Raw genomic sequence first — 21670 nt, forward strand, 5'->3', positions numbered from 1 at the left:
TCCCCAGTTACAAAGGTGAGCGACTAGCTCAGAAATGGGCTCCTGATTTCCAGGCTGAGCCTTGGGCTGAGGTACCCTGCTGGGCTTGGATGTTTTTGTGAGGGGCTGTAACTGTGGGGGAGGTGAAGAACGAAGCACTCCCCCCCCCGTGTGTGTGTGTGTGTGTGTGTGTGTGTGTGTGTGTATACCCTGTGGTGAACTGTTACCTACTGGAGTCAAAACACCCAGTCCTCGAATCCTTGGGCTGTCTGGTTCTTTTTCATTCTCAATCTTTTTTTTTCCTTGACGAATTCGTAAGTAAAATATTGTTCCCACCAAATGCAAACCAGCTGTCCCTGCGCCCTCCTGGTGTTCGCTGAGTCTGCCCGACGGAGCAAGCACCTTGAGGTGCCTGCGGCGCGGGCTGGTTTCCCGCATGCTGCGCACCAGAGAGGGGAAGGAACAAGGGGCAGCGCCAGGCACAGGCTTGCCACTGTTGGAGCCCAGACACGAAGAAAGGAAACTGCGAGCCACCTCTCTGCAGCACCGGTCACCCGCCACCAGCCTCGGGCCTGGGGCGGAGGGAGGGAGGGGGGCTTTGACACTGGGCTCCCCAGAAAGGGCCCTCAGGTGCGGCAACCGTTCTTTCCCAGCTCCCTCTCTTCCTGCGTCGCACGTCCAGCCCTGGCCTCCAGGCTGGGAAGAGTCCTTGAGTAGCCCTCTCTGGTCACCTCACCTCCACCTCCTTCCAAAGGGACGCCAGCAACTGCCCAACCCGTGCCCTTTCCCTCAGGGGTAAAAGACTGGATAATCTCTTGAGGGCTGCAATGCGGTTATGTCACTAGTTAGACCCGGTCGTTCCCGAGAAGCACAGATTGCATCTATGATTCTAAAAATAGCCCTGGGAATCTTGCCCCGTTGGATTCTCTGCATCTTCGGTTTATCAAATTTACATAAAGAGGGTGGATGCTACATTTTAGGGCCCTTATCTAAGGGTTGGGTTTACCCCAGGGCTACACAGAAAGCTTTGAGTGTAGTGGATTTTGAGTCTTTGGCTTGGAGCTCCTGTCCCCCAGGTGGCCCACCATAGGATGCTGATAGCAGGCGCCTTCCAAGGCATCCACTCCTTCATCCCCAGTTGCTCTTGCCCACACTGCTCAGGGACATAGATGAGGTGACAGAAGAGGTAACAGGTTCCTTTCCTTTGATTCTGAGTGCTCCTGGAGGGGATTATTTCTGTGGACCCCCAGAACCCAAAGTTCTGGAAAAGGGGGAGAGTACATTTTGTTTTATTTGGTCGTTTGCTAATGAAAATCAACTGTGCTTCCACCTGTCTTGTTGCGGAAGTCATGAATGATTGTGTTTTCTCTGGACCAAGAGAAGCCTAAGTAGTATTCTTGGGACTCATTAACTCCCCTCCCCTCTCTCTCTCTCTCTCTCTCTCTCTCTCTCTCTCTCTCTCTCTCTGGTGGTCGAGGGGGGGGGGGGGAGGGGGGATGTTGTGACTGCGTCTCCTGCTGGTGATGTCACTTCTTCAGAGACCACAGCAGGCTGACTGACTCTGGATCTCCAGGTTCCCAAATCTGACTTGTTCTATAGATTTCTATCTGCATCATCTCTACCCCCCTATTACCAGCACTATGGATACCATCTTCATCCAGGGCTCCACAACACCCATGGCTGTCCAATGAGTATTGTTATTTTAATATTGGGTAGCTCGTAGGGCTGTCCAGTCCACCACCAAAGGCTGACCTTTTGGAGGGACAAGGGTGACACTGGCTCCTGACCATCAAAACTTTCCAACTTGGGCACACACACACACACACACACACACACACACACACTGATCTCTGCAGAGCATAGTCCCCAAGTTGGTAGTTGAGTAAGAGAACTCAGCTCCCACTGCTAGATGATCACCTGGGACCAAAACCAATGTTTTAATTCCCCCCTCCCAACTTCAGCTTTCATGAGTGTCTCAGAGTGAGACAGTCGCTTCTGCTCACGTGTAAATATCAGGTAAATCAAATGAAGTGGGAAAAGAAAAATCACTATGGAATACAAGACTCCCCTTTCAGTGCCTTTTGCATTGCTTGTTCCTGCTTAGCAGGAGAGAATGGGGAGCCAGATGGGAGCTTTCAATTCGCTAAAGCTGTAGTGTCGGCAGACCGCAAGGCGAATGGAGAATTGAAGCAGTGATCTGGATAAATCCGGGGCAAAGCGCTAAACTCTCTAGAATTTTGACATATTTTGGCGACGCGTGTTCATGTGGATGAGTGCACAAAGGATGCATTCATTGCTCGTGTGATTGCTTCAGTTCTCCACTTGCTTTGTGTGGGTGAGAGGATTGTCCTTCCAGGCCGGAGCCAACCTCCGGCGAAGGGTGTGCTGCGCCAAGTTCCCTTTGTGGCGCATCCTGCTGGCGTTCGGATCCCCAGTCCCGCTGCGGTTCCACACTGGCGGGACCGGCGCCTAGCAAATCCGCCAGGCGCAAGTGGCAGATCTTCTTCACCTCGCCCAGGGCAGTGCACAGCTCGGACTCGGGCTGGCAATGCAGCCGGCGGGCTAGCTCCCGGGGCACTGCGGCGCAGTCGCTCAGGCGCGCAGCTAGCACGAATGGAAAACCGAAGCGCTCGCGGTACAGCGCGTTGAGCTGCTGCAGCCGCAGCCGGTCGTCTGTGTCCAGGCTGGTGAGGCCCGCTTGGCTCTGCTCCCGCCGCGACTCGGCGGTGAGCGTGCCCTGCTGCAGATCTCGGCCCGCTAGGTCCGGGTGACAACGTAGGATGCCCTCCTGGCCTGCGGAGAGAAGCACAGACACACACCGGCAGAGGGTTACTCCCTGCACTTCAGAAAGCCAAACTGGGTCCCTGGATAGTGGTGTCCCTCTCCAATAACGGGATGCGGGTCCCTCCGTCCCCCGCCAGGACCCGGGGGCGGGGCGCGAGTGACAGGTTTGGCCTTTCAGACCTTGGGGGGGGATCCTGGACTGGAGGGGGGGGCGGAGAGAGGGAGAGGGAGGAGAGGGAGGAGAGGGAGGGAGGGAGGGAGANCTGGGAATTTACGACCTGCTCTGGGAGAGCTGGGAAGCGATAAGAAGTCCTAGCTACTCCTATCTTTTCAAAGTCCTTTGCTCTCAGGGGGGCTTTGATGTTGAAAAGGAGCCGGATGCGAAGGCCTGAAGACTTCCGCCAAAAGTCCTGGAATGAGTTTCGTTCTGCCTCAAAGAAGAACAGGCTGGAGCGGAGTGGGTCCAGGGGCTTTGCAAATAAATGCCTAAATTTTGTGACTCTAAGTGTGAGTTCTGGGTCTCTGGGATGAAACAGTCAATGAACCTTGAGGGCTAACCGAAAAGAATCCCATTTCATCGAAATCCTTCCGCTCTTGATGAAAGCGGCTTGCCTTTTTATTATTGTTTTGGTTTTTTGTTTGTTTTGTTTCTTTAATTAAAATCACTCACTCTGGGGTTGTGTTGTTACTCCTTCTCTGTCTGACTTCAGATACCAAAAGAGCCCGCGTGGGCGGAAGCTCTCGTTCTTCTAGGCCTCTCGCTTTGGGAAAGTCTAGCTGTGACGCCCGGGGTTCTAATTTAAGGGGACTCCCGGCCGTCCTGGCAGGTCGTGTCGTTTAAGCACTGTGAAGAACGCGAACTGAAATTCCCTGGCTAGACAAGATCTCAAATGTGCCCAGAAGGGCGGCCCTCCGTAAAAGAAGGAGAGTGACACCTAATTTACCGATTATGGAGAACTAAAGATAACTCATTTCCCCATACCCTGGCACCTAACGCACAAGCAGTTCATGTTCATAGCAAGTCCAGGAAAACGGAACTATGAGATGCAGCCGCCTTTCTATTCCACAAAGCAGGTAGGTGTCTATCTCCCTTTGGCAGTGGGAATAGGTGCAGCTTTGTTGGAAATGGGAACTGATTAAAACACCCTTTAGTAAGTTGTATCTCAATACTCACAGAGAGGAAAACCCCCTTTAAATATGGTGCAGCCTCCCCTTCCCCAAAAGTTACCCCCACCCCGCCTCCATAACAGGATGGAAAGTAAAGCGGGCACCAAAGCAAATCCGTGGCCTGCGTTCTGTATACGGAACTCCAGCTCCAGGGATCAGACAATTTCTTCTGGCCTCCTTGGGCACCGCGGCGCACAAATGAGTGTCATACAATCACACCCACATAAATAAAAATTAAATCCATTTTAGAAAAGAATATCGAGCAAAGGCTCAGAAAACAAACGTCAGTTCATCTGCCCAAGGTCACTGAGCTGCGCACCTGCACACAGTTCGCTTTAAGCCCACAGCCCCCTCTAAGCCCACAGCCCCCTGTAATGACTTGCCTGTCTCTGCAAGGCTAAGAGGAGTTGGTCACCAGTTCCATTCTTGCCCCCTCCCCGTCATGGGTATCCTAATTCTAGACCACCACTCCCGAGTAGTTCTCTCTTCTGCAGTCGAGAGAGCTTTCCGTGTGGTGCGAAAACGTGTGTGTTACATTTCCCACCTGGGAGGCCAGAGGGCTGGTGGTTGCCACGCCACTCAGGACAGGTTCTCCCCACATCCATCCAATCCCAGGATGGGCAGACAGCCTTGGCTGCACATTTACGCTACTAAAAGACTGCGCACCCACATTGATCCTCTCTTGTTAGAGTTAAAACAAGCAGCCTCTGGGCCACCTCTCCCAGGAGGATCCAATTGCTTTACTGCGTGTGCTCCCAGGTCAGTTCGAGCTGCCGAGCTGCCATCGATGCAGTTATTGGTGGGCTTCACCGGAGTGGGAAGTCTCCCCCCACCCCAGGAACCTGCTGTTGCGCATGCGTGGACCGGGTGCGGGCTGCCTAGCAGCGCCACCCCCCAAACCTTCTTGCCCTTACACCTCACTTCTCACTCCTCCTAGGTTTATCTTCCCCTCTTGAAAGCATCGCCTGAGTTAATGTTTGCCTAGGAGTGAGATGTGTTTGCCACTCTTGCAGAGAAGACAAGAAGGGGGAAGAGAAAAGAGGCCTAGAATAGAGTAGGGCAAAGGGCAGGAGAAAATTACGCTAAATTAGCGGAACCGAAATTTACACACACACACACACACACACACACACCACACACACACACACGCGCGCGCGCGCGTACACACACACACACACCACACACACACACACACACACACACACACACACACACGCCTTTCAGCGGCACAGACAATAAAGAACTGGAATGGTAGCCTACCAGAAGAAATAAAGCTGGCTGACTTGCCCAGTCACGGTCCCCTCCTCAGCTGCTCCAAATCACTGGTCCCTTGGGTACTGCAGAGGCTAGCGCCCATCTGCCTACGGATATACAGCAAGGGCCTCCCTAGTTCCCATCTGCACTGTATCTCCTTCAAGGTACCCACAGCTGAGGCCATTAATCCCAAAAGGAGGCTGGAGACTGGAAGACAGCTCGCATTCCGGAGTCTCCCCTATGTGGGTGGCCCAGTGCGGGCAGTCTCTGGCACCCTCATTTGTTTCATAACATCTCATGGAAACTCAGATTTCCCCAGCTGTGTCACTGGGTGTCAGGACGAGGCGAGGAGCAGGTAGGTATTGGTCACTGGGAACAGAGGGCAACCGCACCAAGAAGACTTGCTGAGAGTCCAGAGAAGGGTAGGGCTGACAACAGTGCCCTCTGAGCAAGCAGCAACTGCCTAGAAACCCATTGTGGCTCTTCTGTGCCCCTCTGTCTACACCAGTCATGCGCCCCCCACTCCTGGCACAAGGGATGGTCTTATGTCATCTAGTAAAGACCAACTCCTTCACCCGTGTTCTTACATACATACACACACACACACACACACACACACACAGAGTTATTTTAAAAGGAGACCTGTTATTTATTTTTATAGTATGATTTTTTTAAACTTTATTTAACTTTATTTCATGTGCATTGGTATAACGATGTCAGATTCTCTTGAACTGGAGTTACAGACAGCTGTGAGCTGCCATGTGGGTGCTGGGAATTGAACCCAGGTCCTCCGGAGGAGCAGTCAGTGCTCTTAACCACTGAGCCATCTCACCAGCCCCAAAAGGAGACCTTCTGAAGATATTTATTTTTAAATTTTCGTGTGTTTACACGGGAGTGTGTGCCCAGAAGCATGCGCGCTTGCCAGCTATTGAGGCATCCATCCCCTGGAGCTGGTGATTGGTTGTGAGCTCTGATGTGGATACTGGGAACAGACAGAACTCAGCTCCTCAGCAAGAGCAGCATTTGCTATTAACCTCTGAGCTGCTTCTCTAGCCACAGTGTTCCTTTGGTGACAGAGTCTCATTTTGCCAAGGCAATGCCCTTGTTTGCCTGGTCTTCCTCCCAAGTGCTGGAATTACATGAATTACCCACACTGAATTTCACATGTGGTTTCTTTGTTTTGAATTGTGTGTGTGTGAGAGAGAGAGAGAGAGAGAGAGAGAGAGAGACATACATGTGGGTGCCATGCACACACCCAACCGCTTCTCTCTTGTTCATTCAGTTTCAAGGCAGCCTCTAGGTCCCCTTGCCCCGGGGGCTCCAGTAGCTTTATTGCGCATGCTCTGGGGTCAGTCCACAGCGTTTCCACCTGTGGTTTGTTTTTAGTTGTATATGTGTATGTGTGTGCGCGCTTGTGTGCGTGCTTGTGTGTTACATACTTGTGGATGCCCTTGCAGGCAAGAGACATCTGATCCCATGGAACAAGATTTCCAGGTGGTTTTTGGTCACTCGAGGTGCTGGGAACTGAACTGGGATCCCATGCAAGGGCTGTAAGTGTTCTTAATCACTGAGCCATCTCTTCAGCTCCTGGTTTTGGTGTCTTGAGTTTACTTGTGACTTTCCTTCTCAGATGTCACATCTACAAGTCATGCATAGCTTTCTGCACCCTCCTTATTCCACAGTGGGGCGCCACTGAGAACCATGCTTCCCAAAGGCAGATTTAGAGCCCCCATGGAGCTCCTGGCTCCCCACCACTTTTTTCTTATTTCTCTGGCCGGCTCACTTTCACGTTGTTTACTTCTGCGCTTCTCCATCCAGGTCACTCTATCAAGTCTCTGACCCCTCCCACAACCAATCTGCCCTCATCAAAGAACAGCAGTCTAGCCTGAGCCCATGGGCCAGACCCTGGCATCCCTCCTGCTTCAGGTGCCTGTCCTTGTGTGGCTCAGCCCAGATGTTAGCACTAAAAGGGGCGGGACTCGCTTCTCCCTTTCTTATTTACAGAGTTAAGTGTTCTTGTCTAGGGGTTTTCTTTTGTTCTGTTAATTTTTTCTTCAGAGACAGGGTTTCTTGTAGTCCAGGCTGGCTTCAGAATCCATATGTGGCTGAGGATAACCTTCCTGCGTCCATGTCCCACGTGCTGGGCATACAGCCTTTGTGTCTGGACTGTGCTGTGTCCTGGGAACCAAACCCAAGGCTTCCACATCCTAGACAACCTCTCTACCAACAAACCGAACTCCCTCTCCTGCCCCACCATCGGGTCCATGTTTAAATCTTTATAGTGTCAGGCCAGGGGTCACCCTCAGGTTCCCCTGCTTGTTAAGCACACACTCTGCCCCTGAGCCACACCCCCAGTCAGCCATGCAGTTTTAAGTGCAGTGAGTTCTTTCATGACCCCAAGATCTAGTTTGTCCTTAGCTTCACCATGTTCCCTTTCTCTTATCCAGTAGTACATACAGCATCTTCATTTTAATTCTTATTAGGACCAGAACTAACAAGATCCCAATTTTTTGCTTTTTGTCTTCTGTACCCCCAGAAAATTATAGCACCCCCACACGGCCACTCAGACAAGGTACTGAGGGGTTATCTTTAGCATTTATTGATTTTGATCTCCCTCTGGCAAACCCACCTACCTAAATCTTGTTGACTTTAGCTCTCTCTCCTGGACAGCCAGCAGGTCTCACCGTCTCCACTACCCCAACCACAGTACAAACAGCTTGTATTGGTATGGCAAAGTTATTGCACATGGGCGCGCGCTCGCTTGCGCGTGTGCGCACACACACACACACACACACACACACACACGGTGGAGGGTGCTAGAGACAAAGACAGAGAAGAGAGAGACACAAATAGAGATGGAGAGACAAGGATGGAGAGAAACTGGCAGAGACTGGAGAGAGAGAGGGAGGGAGGGAGGGAGAGAGGGGGGGGCTTATTGCTGTAGGTTTGGGTTGGCACTGGAGCTGGACCCCACAGCCTTAGGTGGGGTTCATTTCCCTAGCCTAGGAGCGCCTTTGGTTTCAACCTCCCTTCCTTTCCTTTCCCACAGCTGCCACCTATGCTTAGGACTATGAGAGCTGATAGGTTAGACGTGCTGAATTAGGTGAGGCTTGGGCCCAATAGTAATCCTCTACTGCCATCTAGTGGACACTATACATCATAGTTTAACTTAAAGGAGAGGGCAACCTCACTTTTACTCTAAAAATCCAGTTTTCTGACCAAGGAAGAAAGTTTTTTCTTTTTCTCTTTCTTTCTTTCTTTTTCCCTCCCTTCCCCCCTTCTTCCTTCCCTCCATTCCTTCCTTTTAAAAGCTAACCCATGAGGATGGAGAGATGGTCCAGAAGAGCACTGGCTGCTCTTCCAGAGAACCTGGGTTCAATTCCAGAGGACCCAGCACCCACATGGCAGCTAACAACTGTCTGTAACTTCAAGATCTGACACCCTCACACAGAAGTACATTCAGGCAAAACAACAAATGAGTATAAAACAAAAATAAATAAATTACTTAAAAAGTATAATCCAAACAGACCCTTCTCTAGGAATAACAGTGTTTCATCCACCCCCACCCCTTATCCACGTGATACTTCATTTTTATCACTTTGACACAAACTAACTCGTCATCTGTGAAAAGGAAACTTTAATCAAAGAATTACTTCTATTAGATCAGTCTGTGGCCAAGTCTGCCGGGCACTTTTTCTTTCTCTTCTTTCTTTTCTTCTCATTTCTTCTTTGGTTTTTCAAGATGGGGTTTCTCTTTGTAGCCCTGACTATCCAGGAACTTGCTGTAGACCAGGCTGGTCACAAACTCACAGAGATCCACCTGCTTCTGTCTTCTGGGATTAAAGGTATGCACCACCACTGCCTGGCTTGTGGGGCATTTTCTTAATTGATAATTGATGAGGGAGGGCCCAGCCCACTGTGGGTGGTGCCATCCTTAGGCAGCTGGGCTTGAACTGGATAAGGAAGGAAGCGGAGAGAAGCAGAGACAGCAAGCACATAAACAGTGTTCCTCCGTGGTCTCTGCTTCAGTTTCTGCCTCCAGATTCCTGCCTTGAGCTCCTTGCTCTGAATTCCCTCCACATGGACTGTGATGTGGAAGTGTAATTCATACAAACCCTTTCAACCCCAAAATTGTTACAGCAACAGAGACATACGGTAAGGCACTCCCTTTAGGTCATTTCTACCCTTAAACGGCAAAGATCCTAGTTGTCCAAAGGCAAAAGATCGCACAGGGATGTGAGAACTTGAGTCTCCAGCACCCCGGTCAAAAGCCTTGCTTGGCTGGCTATTCCAGTGTTGAAGGCGGGTACAGGCAGATTCTTCCAAGGCTTGCAGGTCATTCTGGCTAAAACAAACTTTGGGTTCAGTGAGAGACCCTGTTCCAAAGGGAAAAAGCCGAGAGAAAGGGGAAGATACCTGAAGTTCTCCTCTATGTGAGTACCCACCCCACGTGTGTGCACACAGACATATACCACACACAGCACATGTGCATGTTTGTGAGAGTGCACACACACGCATACACACACATGCACACGCATACACACACATGCACACCTTTCTAATTTTGTTTTTAGATTATCTAGAAAATCCTCCAGAAGTCATGGGATTAACTTCTAGTTTGGTCATTTTCTTCAAAAACCTTTAGATTGGGGTCAAGAGATGGCTCCGTAGATAAGAGCACTGGCTACTCTTGCAGAAGACCTGGGTTCAGTTCCCAGCACCCACATCAGGTGGTTCACAATGGCCCATAACTCCAGTTCCAGGGGCTCTGATACCTACTTCGGGCTCCACAGACACCTGCATTCACGAGGCGCACAGAGATACACTCTGTCACACGCATAGTTACATAAGGAAATAAATTTTAAAAATTATGTTGGATTCATTTTAAAAACGGAGCCTTAAAAGACATTGAGTTACTAGCTGTTGTTGGTTAGAAACAATGTGGAAGGATTGAATGCAGCTCAGTGAGTACTGGGATTATGGGCTAGGGCCACCAGGCTTCCGTTTGAGATAGACGCACCCTTAGATTTTTGGGTTTGCCTGCATAGTCTGTGCACCACATGCGTTCCTGATGGCCACCGAGGCCAGAAGAGGACATGAGGTTTTTCCATTCAGAGGCATTTGTGACAGCTGTGTTGGTGCTGAGACTTGGCCTCTAGGCCCCTGGGAGAGCAGCCAGTGCTCTTACCTGCTGAGAACTCTGAGTTCTCTTATGAGGACGTCCAGGTGAGGAGGGGAAGTCACTGGCCACCGCAGTTGTCCTGAAGGCAGCAGTGTGTGCCTGTCCCTTTGTGAGACCACAGGGTCACCCTCCTGCCTCAAGTCCCCAAGGGCATGTCTGGCTTATTCTGGAACCCAAATAGCCCGCGAGCAAGGACTGCATGCCTTTGGCCTCTGTGCTTTTTGGGTACCAATCAGTCTGAACCCCTACTTTCTCTTCTCCCCACCTCACGGCCCCAAATGCTTCAGGGCTTTCTCTCTTCCACGAACACACCACTTGCTTAAGCATTTCTTCTTCCCCCCAACAGAGCCTTGGATCTGAGTACAAGTACTTTCTTTGTCTGGTCCAAACTGACTTTCTCTTGTGAAGGAGCCAGTTTTGCACTCCCCTTGGAGGTCCCTGAGATATATTCGCTGCCCTCTCTTTTGTACCCAGAGCACTGCCAAGGTGGACCCTGGGCGGCTGAAAGGGGCCTGTCTCAGACTGCCCTTTGGCTTCTAACACACCAAGGCCTTTGCCCGGTTCCCACTCGTGACCTCCAGGTTCCAATGTTCGCCACGCTGTCTTACCGGACACACTCTTGACTCTACTTAGAGCCTAGCACCTTGAAAGGCTAACCCTTCCAATAAAACCAGCTAGATAACTGTAAGTATAAGCAACAGGGCTAAACCAATCTAAAATATTTTTCTATACAATATTGGAAATCGCTTTGTGAGCTCAAGGGCCGGAAGTCTTACCTGACCTTGGAAGAGCATCGATAAAATCAAAAAAGTGTTTTTCCAAGTCTTCCGAGCCAGAGAATGGACGCTGGGACCAAACGGCAGCTGCGACCAGAGGACATTTTTCAATGACGTTCCCAAACACATCCACAAATTCACCGAAGCCCATGGAGTTGACCTTCTCCATGTCCATGGCTGAGATTCTGCTCTCTTCCAGTGAGTGGCACCGACTCTTCCTCGCACGCTTGTATTTGCTGAACACACAGGCTAGCCTTGTGCAACACCAGCCGAGCTGGGTTAAATGCCCCTGGGAGGAGCCTGTCCAGAATGTTCCTGCAATGCGTAAACACGGGTTTAAGGGTTTCCTTGGTGCTAGGGGGTGATATATGTGCTGGGGGCAGAACCCACACGTGCTAGGCAAGCATTCTACCACTAAGTTTTATTCCACCCAGGCTTAAGGCCATGGACAAGGGAGCAGGGACTTCTGCATAGGGAAAGTTCCCGAGCAAGTTTGGCCAACCTCAGAGCCAGCAGAGGGTGTGGGACCCCCTGAAACTGGAGTTACAGGTGGTTGTGGATCAGCACGTGGGCGCTGGGAACAGAACCTGGGTTGTTCCTGGGAAAGCTTTTCCTGGAAATTCAGGCAGGTCACAGGTCCTCCTCCTTGGAAGTTGGTTTCTCATCTTTCCTTACTGTTGCTCTAGAAAAATGACTCTCAATCCTCCTAATGCTGCGACCTTTCACTACAGTTTCTCATGTTGCGGCGACCCGCAACCACAGAATGTGTATCATTGCTACTTCATAACTGTAATTTTGCTACTGTTATGAATTGCAGTGTGAATATCTGATATGCAAGGTATCTGATCTGCGACCCCTGTAAAGGGTCATTTGACCCCAAAGGGGGTTTTGACCCACATGTTGAGAAACTCTGCCCTAGAGGCTAGGTACCGTGTTTTAATCTTTGTTTGTACCCCAAATGCTCAACACAACAGATCATTAGTGTATATGAAACAGTGAGGTGTCTCGGGGGAGTTCTGCTTCCTTGTGTGTTATTTTTTCCTTTTTTTTTAAAAAAAGATTTTTTTATTTACTTGTTTAGTTTTGTTTTATCAAGGTGGGGTTTCATTGTAGCCCTGGCTGTCCTGGAACTCTTTCTGTAGACCAGGCAGGCCTCGAACTCGCTGAGATCTGCCTGCCTCTGCCTCCCAAGTGCTGTGATTAAAGGCGTGAGTCCCCACTGTCCGGCCTCCTTTTTATTTTTTATGTGTGTACACACGTGAATGTCAGTACCTACGGAAGAAGGTGTCAAATCTGCCTCCAGGTTCCGCCAGTTTCAATCTTTCAACGATAACCTCCCCCAGGTTGTTTTCTTATCCACAGGAGCAGTGAAGCAAACAGACGATATTGTGACCGAAGAGTTCAGCTAAGGTATTACCAGGAGAGTCCTTCACGGAAAAAGAGCATAGGAAAGATTAGGATGGAGTACCAGAGACGGGGTGTGGGGTGTGTGTGTGTGTGGGGGGGTGTTGGGGGCCAGACAGGAAGGCACCCACTGTGGAGGGTGTGAGGATGAGAAGGGGTACAGGAGGCGCTGATCTCAGGGGGACCTCAGTAAATGTTGGACTAGGGGCAGCACTAGGGGCAGCACAAGAATCTCTCGTTACCGTGAATCCAGAAACGATTGCACCCTGGGTAAATTATCTCCAAAGGCTTTCCTTTCACTCAGTATTTGTCTTTCCAGGAACCAAGGGGCGGTAACTAGTCAGGCCTGGTGTTTGTGACTTCGTTTAGAAACGATGGTGCTCGGGCGCCATCTGCTGGCAAATCGCCGTAGAGCACTGCTGGAAGGGATTGCTTTAGCCCAGACTCCTCTTAGGGGATGTTAAGGAGGGTGAGACCTTGCCAGACGCTGGGGTCGTTCATTATGCAGGTCTAGGCTACCATGTTGTTGATATCAGATGGGTGCTGCTTCACTGTCCTGCCTAGAAGCAGGTGTCCTGGTCCTTTCTGGCTCTTAAATTCTTTCTACAACCACGTTCCTGGTGTCTCCTGGGGCTTGGGTGTAGGAATTGCATTGTGTACGCACCAGGGGCTGGACACACCAGGGTCACTTATTCTCTGCATTTTGACCAATTGTAAAGGCAATCAAGGGCTAAACACATGTACATATGAGCACTGCTAAGTGGATTCAGTAGGGTGTGTGTGTGTGTGTGTGTGTGTGTGTGTGTGTGTGTGTAAAACAATAGTTATAGGAGATGTCAGTCATGAACTTGATAGGCAGTGGGGGTGAGACATGGGAGGAATTAGAGGGGGAAGAGAGAGGGGTAAATATAAAATTCTGAAAAATGTTTAAAGGGGGAAGTTATGCCGGGCGGTGGTGGCACACGCCTTTAATCCCGGAGGCAGAGGCAGGCAGATCTCTGTGAGTTCGAGACCAGCCTGGTCTACAAGAGCTAGTTCCAGGACAGGCTCCAAAACCATAGAGAAACCCTGTCTCGAAAAACCAAAAATAAATAAATAAATAAAGTGGGAAGTTATAGCAAGCAGTACTCTTGTTACTGCCCAGCTGGGAACCTCCTGTAGTGTACTCAATAAACCTTTCTTAAAAGAAAAAGAAAAAAAAGAAAGGAAAGAAAAGAAAAGAAATAGGGATCCCATCAGGGATACAGCTTGACCCAAACTAAAGTGACCATGAGCATAATCCCAATTTCACTTTCTGTGAAGATACCACAAACCTATCCCCAACATGGCCAGAAGCATTAGTTTGAGAATGAACAACCATGGTGACCAAGGACTGTCTTTACACAGGACATCAGCAAAATGAGGAGCGTCAGAAAATATTAAACAGGTAGGACAACCCTTACTTAGAATGGTGGAACTGAATTCTAAATGTGCCGTGATTGGAGTATTTTCGTACATATAATTTACAAAATCCATTTACACCTCATGTGCACCTTATGTGCACAGCCTGATGGTAGCTCGGTGCAATAATGTGAGCTCCCCTTCATCCAGGGGCCAGGCATGAAATTTTCCGTATGTGAGGCTCATGTTCTGGGGTTCAGATTCTGGGCTTCGATGTTAGGGATTAGGGATGCTCACCGCATAACACGAATACATCTCTAAAGAGCAAGTCTAGTTGTGCTTTAGAAACAGAATTTCTGGGTTTATTTCATGTCTCTGTATATGCCTGAATGTGGGTACACCATGTGCATGTAGCGTCTCTGGAGCCAGGAGGTGTCAGATCTCCTAGAACTGGGGTTACAGGTATTGGGAGTTCCCAGGAATGGGTGCTGGGAAGCAAACTCAGGTCCCTGCAGGAGCTACGGACTATTAACTGTCTCTCCAGGCCCAAGATTGTGCTTCTTGAAAGAAGTATTTGGAAGTATACATAGACTCCGATATCATTTTTATAACACTCACAAACAAGAGACTTCATTTTCTTTCTTTTTTTAGTAGAACGATCAGAATTAATGAAATAGAATATTACAAAAAGTTTCTTTTTTTTCTTTTTTTAATTGATTTTTATTGAGCTCTACATGTTTCTCTGCTCCCCTCCTTGCCTCTCTCCTCCCCTTGAAACCTCTCCCAAGGTCCCCATGCTCTCAATTTACTCAGGAGATCTTATCTTTTTCTTCTTCCCATGTAGATTAGATCCACGTCTGTCTCTTTTAGGGTCCTCATTGTTGAAGAGACTTCATTTTCATGGACATGAAGTCCTTTGGCGATTTCAACATTGCACACAAGGAACCCGACTCTGGGTGTGAATTGAGTGTTTGACTCCACCCACAGAGATGTCATGGACAGAGTGTGCACATATCCTGGGCCGAATCATTTTGAGAGAAGAGAGAAGACTGCTAGAGTTAGCCCATCAGCATTCTGCCTTATTGCCGTCAGCGCGCATCTCATGAAGAGCATTTCAAGAGGCTTTTCCAAATGCCCAGAGCTCTGCTCTCTCTTCCAGTTCCATCCAAACCACGGAAAACTATAAATCGATAAAGACCACTGGTGGGTTAACGCAGAGAGAAGGCAAAGCCAGCAAAACCCTTGAAGTTGAGAGCGCCTGGGGTCCCACGCTAGGTTCTCAGAGCCAAGTGTGAAGGCCAGGGTGGAGGAGGAGGAGCAGGACAGGCACTTGGGAAGCTGAGGCAGGAGGATCCTGAGTTCAAGGCCAATTTGGGGTACATAATAAAACCTTGCCCCAGCGAGGTGGTGGTGCACACCTTTAATCCCAGCACTTGGGAGGTAGAGACAGGTGGATCTCTAAGTTTAAGGTCAGCTAGCCTGGTCTACAGAGCAAAGGGAGTTCCAGGATCACCAGAGCTGTGACACAGAGAAACCCTGTCTCAAAAAAAATTCAATAATAATAATAATAATAATAATAATAATCTTGTCTCAAAATAAAATAAATTTTTAAATGAGAAAGGTATTTCTGCACTCATGTCCTCAGCAGCAATTTTAACAGTCAACTAGAGGCTGAGGCAATCCAAGGTCTGTTGACAGATCAATGGCCAAATAAAACATGCTATGTGCACATAGTAGAAGATGTAGCCCTAAAAGGGAAGAGAATTTCCACACATCTCGACATATGGATGGGTATTGAGGACACCGTGCTGCATGGAATAAGCCAGACACAAAATGACAAACTGAAAGATTCTAACTGTCCTGGGTCAGATTCACCACATCAGAACTCAGAATGGTGCCTTCAAGGGCTTGTGGGTTTGAGGAACCCCAGGTGTTTAATAAACAGAGCTTCAGAAGTTCAAGGTCATCCTCGGGCGACACAGTAAATCCGAGTCCAGCCTGGGACACTTGAAGTCCTGTCTTAGGACGAAACGAGATCTAAAAGACAGAACCTAGTGGCATTCAGCAATGCTAGGGGTCAAAGCACGCCAAATGTGTAAGCCCATGGATTGGAGGTTGCTCAGTTTCAAGAGATCAATAGCAAAAGAGGAGAAAAGGGAGTTACAAAGAGCAGAACGGATATGGCCACAGCTGTCCTGAGCCTGCTGGACTCGGGTACCTTTAATAGTCTCATGAAAGGTGGACCTTCTGCCAGATGTGAGGATGCATGCTATTAACCCCAGCATCTCAGGCTTGAGGCCAGACTGAGCTACATAATTAGTGCAAAGACAAGCCACAACACGGAAGCATCTCCCAGAATGCACCTGCTCAAGAAAAAAAAACATGAAAACACACGCTGAAGGCCATGAGCTCCGGCTAGGGCCCCCCCTAAACAGTTTGAATAAAGGCTCAAAGGCCACCATTTCTATAGTAGAAAGTTTATTTCCATCCATAAAATATATCACTAAACAGATGAAAAAGTTACATATTAGTTTAAAACGTAGATTTTAAAAAATCATATTTAGCTTCTCCTTAGCAAAAATGTTTCTTTTAAATTTTGTCTTGTTTTATGTATTTACAAGAATATACTATATTTTAGATACACGGTTTCCCCCTCAAGACAGCCTGGGAAGGCCTCCCAATATAGGCAGGCTCACCAATAAATCTCACTATTGGCTCTTCCCGTCCACGCGAGGGGCGGGTGGATTTCATAGAAGTCACTTTGGAAACAAGAGTAATGGCAGACAGCATCTAGAGAAAAGACCGGCAAAGCAGCAGCCGGTAGGGCGCTTCCTCTGAGGCGAGGCTAGTCTTGGCTCTGCAATCTACAGCCTGTCTAGGGTGGCAGGAGACGAAGCCCCCTCACTAACTTTTTTCTCTATGAATCTTCCCCTGGGCCTGTGGCGACGGTGGCTTGGAGCCTTCCTCTCTGCTGACAGACCGCCTGTTTTGATAGATGGAAGGATGTTCTGGAACGTCGCCCCCCATGTTCTGGTACATCTGGAAAAGGGAAGAGAGCAAGGGTGACCTGTGTGCCAGAAAGCAAAGGACTTCAACAACGCTCACTTTTATACAGACCATTTAAAAAATTGTGGATGTAGGGGCTGGAGAGGTGGCTCAGCGGTTTAGAGCACTGGCTGCTCTTGCAGAGGACCTGAGTTCAATTCCCACCACCCACGTGGTGGCTCACAACCGTCTATAACTCCAGCTCCGGGGGAATCAACACCCTCTACTGTTTTTTGAGGGTCCCCCAAATACACTAATACACATGAATAAAAAAATAAATCTTAAAAAAAACAAAATTATGAATTTGGATAGTCTCAGCTTCTAAAAAGTTTTATTTACTTTTATTTAAACACAGTGAATGTGTGCCTGCTTGTTGGTGTGTGCACCACATGAGTACCAGGCCTGCAGAGGCCAGAAGAGGGTGTCGGATCCCTGGAACTGGAGTTATAGGTGATTGTGAGCCACAACGTAGGTACTAGGAAGGGAACCCTGGTCCTCTACACAAGCAACAAGTGTTCTTTTTTTTTTAATATTTATTTTTTATTATGTATACAATATTCTGTCTGTATGTCTGCAGGTCAGAAGAGGGCACCAGACCTCATTACAGATGGTTGTGAGCCACCATGTGGTTGCCGGGAATTGAACTCAGGACCTTTGGAAGAACAGCCAGTGCTCTTAACCACTGAGCCATCTCTCCAGCCCGCAACAAGTGTTCTTGACCCCTGAACTGTCTATCTAGCACCTCCCACCAGCTTTATATTTTTATTTTCTTAAATAACAGCCACTCATTTTAATGACAAGTAGGAAAGGGGCAGATGCTTTATAGAACTATAATCCTGACCCCACAAGGTGTCCACATTAAAGTGTCAAGTAGTAAACACTACACAAGATGGAAGTGGTGGAGGCAGGATCTGAACCTGGGCTTTGAGAGTTCAAGGCTCCATCCTTGGCTCACAACTTGAACAGCTCTCTCCATGGCTGGCAGTGCCAAGGAGGAGTAGTTAGTGAGGAAACCCCAAGATCTTGTTGCTAGAGGATCAGCTGGCTTTGCAAGCCATTTTACAGATGGGAACACTGAGGCCACAGAAGGGTCTCACCATCATCAGTGAGGAGTAGGCAGTAGAGCTGGAATGGGGCCTCACAGCATCAGGTCAGAGCCCTCCCCAGCTCCCACAGACACCCTGACCCAGCTGGGAGGAGCCCATGCTCATGTTTCATGTTGAGTTAGAGAAGGCCAGTGGCTTTTGGAGCAATTGGGTTTCATTTAGCTGTCTAGTACTTGGCACTGGACCCTTAAGAGCTCCCACATCCCAGAAACAGGGTTTCTCTGTGCAGCCTCGGCTGTCCTTGAACTCAAAGAGATCCACCTGCCTCTGCCTCCTGAGTGCTGGGATTAGAAGCACATACCACAACACCTGATTCCTAAGAACTTTAAACTAAGAGCCAGTTGGATGAAATCACAGTGGTCCTGTCTCCCCCCTCCTCCCCCCCAGTCCCGTTGTCGTCGTCCCCTCCCCCCAACCACATTAAGAAACAGGTCTTAGCCAGACTGTGGTGGTGGCAGATGCTTTTAATCCCAGCACTCAGGAGGCAGAGGCAGGCGGATCTCTGACTTTGAGGCCAGCCTGCTCTACAGAGTGAGTTCCAGGACAGCCAGGGCTGTTAAGCAGGGAAACTCTGTCTCGCCAAAAACAAAAACAAAGAAACAAAAGATGTAGGTCTTCCTCCACACAGCTGTGCAAGAGTAATTGGGATAAACGGAAAACTGAGGTGAGAAAGACTGCCTGCCACAACTGGATCCGAGGAGTCGGTGCCCACGCTATCTCTCACACACCTCCTTCTTGGGGATGGCGATCATCAAGCCCGCATCTCTACATACCGCTTCCTCGGCTTCTGCCAGCTGACAGCCCCAAAACGAAGTCAGATGAGGGAAGGATGGCCGCTTCCTTGAATCAAAAGCCCAGCAGGATTGCATTACAAAGTATCTGTGAAGCAAGACAGCAAAGGCCGCGTTGAAAAGGGGTGAATGGACTCAAAGGAACTGTCATCCGCAGTCCACACGCAGGGGCAGCGTCCGGTCCGCAGCGTGGGACAGCTTGTGCAGGGCGCCCTGGCTTTGCGGAAATCAAGTATCAGAATTTGTAGCACCTCAGCACGGGACGATGCAAGAGGCAGAGTCAAACCTTCAAACTACGCCAGCATTGGACGCTGCGTGAGGCGGAGTCAAATCCGCAGATGCTTCAAGCAAAGGAATTAAGCCCTAGAGTACTGCCCCCTAGGACAGCAAAGTTAACTGAAGCAAGATGAAGTTTTTCTCTGCTTGTCTTGCTTGTCTGTTAATGGTCTACTGCCTCATGCCTCATCTCCGGAGTGCTGGGATTATAGGCAAGTGATCCCTTGCCATTCCTGCTTCGTTTTCCTCCTCTTCCTCTCTTAAAATTGTTTATAGGTTGACTGTTTCTTCTTTTCAAGACAGGGTCTCACAACATAGCTCTGGATGTCCCTGAACTTTCTATATGAATCTGGCTGACTTCAAATCACAGAGATCCACCTGCCTCTGCCTCCCGCATCCTGGGATGTTGAGGAATATTCCTTTATACTTTGTAAAGATGTGTCATTGCAGAGAAATCCTGGGGTGAGTCCAGGCAGTCAGATGTCTCTGTCATTTCTATAGTTTTGGAAAGTGCTTTCTCTGTGCTTCCTGTTTACACAAGTAATATTTTATCCTTCTTGGGTCTCTGATGGGAATTGAAGATTAGATAGCTATCCTTTTATAGTTTTCCTTGTTACCAAATTCAGAAAAAAAAACTTACTTAAGTGTTGTAAACTTTATAAGGTTGAGAAACATAAAAAAGTTATTTATCTAAAAGATGTTTTAAGTTCTAAAAAGATATTTTTAGGATGGTAATACAAGTTATGATGAAAAATGGTTTAGGTATAAAACTTTGGACTAAGAGGATAGATAATGGGGCATTTTCTCTAAATTTTCCAAATGAGAATGGACTGAACATTGTGAATGTAATTCTTACCTGATAATGGTTCTTATTGTTTATAGTTTTATTATGTTAGAGTTAAAACTTTTCTTTTTTATTTATACAAAAGGGGAAATGTTGTAGAATATTCCTTTACACTGTGTGAAGATGTGCCATTGTGATTGGTTTAATAAAAAGTTAATGGCCAATAGCTAGGCAGGAGGCACAGCAGGGACTTCTGGACAGAGAGAGCCTCCAGGCAGATGGAGAGGAAACTGGATGGGCAGTGCAGAATAAAGGGAACAGAGCCACGTAAGAATGTAGGTTAAGGACTGGGGAGATGGCTCAGAGGTTAAGAGCACTGCTTGCTCTTCCAAAGGTCCTGAGTTCAATTACCAGCAAACACATGGTGGCTCACAACCATCTATAATGAGATCTGGTTCCCTCTTCTGGCCCACAGGCAGGCAAACCATTATATACTTAATAAATAAATAAATAAATAAATAAATAAATCTTTGGGGGAAAAAGAATGTAGGTTAAAAGAATGTAGGTTAATCAGCGGTGGTGGCACACGCCTTTAATCACAGCACTTGGGAGGCAGAGGCAGGCAGATCTCTGTGAGTTTGAGGCCAGCCTGGTCTACAAGAGCTAGTTTTAGGTCACCAAAGCTAAAGAGAAACCCTGTCTTGAAACAAACAAACAAAAAAAAAAAACAACCAAATAAACAAAAAACAAAAGAAAGAAAGAAAGAAAGAAAGAAAGAAAGAAAGAAAGAAAAGAAAAGAAGATATATGGACTAATTTAAGTTACAAGAGCTAGTTAGGAGTAAGCCTAAGCTAAGGCTGAGCTTTATAATTAAGAATAAATCTCCGTGTCATTTTTTTGTGAACTGGTGGCCTGAAAAGGAAAGTTCATCTACACTGGGATTAAAGATAAGTGCCATGATCTGGAGAGATAGTTTAGTGGTTAAGAGCATTGACTGCTCTTCCAGAGGTCCTGGGTTCAATTCCCATCACCCACATGGCTCACAACCATCTACAGCTGCCCTCTTCTGATGTGTTGATATACATGCAGACAAAACACCCAGATACATAAATAAATAAATTTTAAAAGAATAAAAAGAGACCTAAGCAATATAATAGGAAAGTGATTTTTAGTTGGGCATGGTAGTATATGACTTTAATCCTAACACTCGGGAGGCAGAGGCAGGCGATTTCCAAGTTCAGAACCAACCAGTGAGTTCCAGAACAGAGAAACCATCTTGAAAAACCAGAAACAACAAACAAAAAAGCAATGGATTTTTTTTTTGTCGTGCATTTGAAGATTTAGAGCAAATGGTAAATGCCTGCTGTCAACCCCAAGTCTGATTGTACTTACATATCTTCTGTAGCATAGAATGGCTGGTCCATTTTAAATCCACTCTGAATCATTTTATAGAAGTTAGCATCGACGGGAATGCCAGGGTAAGGGTTAACACCTGAGAAAAACACAAGTTCAGCGGGGTCACACAAACACGGGTTTGTTTGTTTTGTTTATACATTCTGTTGACAAACAGGCAAAGAGAACTCCCCAGTGGCTGACCCACCTGGACTGAGGGCTTCAAGTGGACCCGGAATAGTTAAGGCAGATCTCAGCATGTCAGCCACTAACATACAGTGGCAACAGAAGCTGGACCAACCAGAAGCCATGGGAGCGACAGGGTGGTGTTCCACCCGGCCTCTGACTTG

General features: G+C 48.1%; 2 protein-coding genes across 2 annotated transcripts in view; both read right to left on the reverse strand.

Moving 5' to 3' along the window:
- Positions 1 to 1468: 1468 nt before the first annotated feature.
- Positions 1469 to 11418, reverse strand: Urad (ureidoimidazoline (2-oxo-4-hydroxy-4-carboxy-5-) decarboxylase). The gene is given in 3 exon segments (XM_050161977.1): positions 1469 to 2328; positions 2330 to 2772; positions 11143 to 11418. Coding segments are annotated over 3 exon segments (657 nt in total). The 5' UTR covers positions 11318 to 11418; the 3' UTR covers positions 1469 to 2289.
- A 4999-nt stretch (positions 11419 to 16417) lies between these two features.
- Flt3 (fms related receptor tyrosine kinase 3) overlaps positions 16418 to 21670 on the reverse strand; it is an 88657-nt gene continuing 83404 nt past the window's right edge. Inside the window, exons 22-24 of the mRNA XM_050161979.1 lie at positions 21321 to 21420; positions 18851 to 18956; positions 16418 to 16965 (exon numbers count right to left, since the gene is read on the reverse strand). Of these exons, the coding sequence (XP_050017936.1) occupies positions 16831 to 16965; positions 18851 to 18956; positions 21321 to 21420 (341 nt within the window). The 3' untranslated portion in view covers positions 16418 to 16830. The remainder of the gene's footprint in view (positions 16966 to 18850; positions 18957 to 21320; positions 21421 to 21670) is intronic.

This window comes from Alexandromys fortis, unplaced genomic scaffold, assembly GCF_014885135.2.
Source record: "Alexandromys fortis isolate MF-2015 unplaced genomic scaffold, M_Fortis_MF-2015_v1.1 scaffold_118, whole genome shotgun sequence".
Taxonomy (NCBI): Eukaryota; Metazoa; Chordata; class Mammalia; order Rodentia; family Cricetidae; genus Alexandromys; species Alexandromys fortis.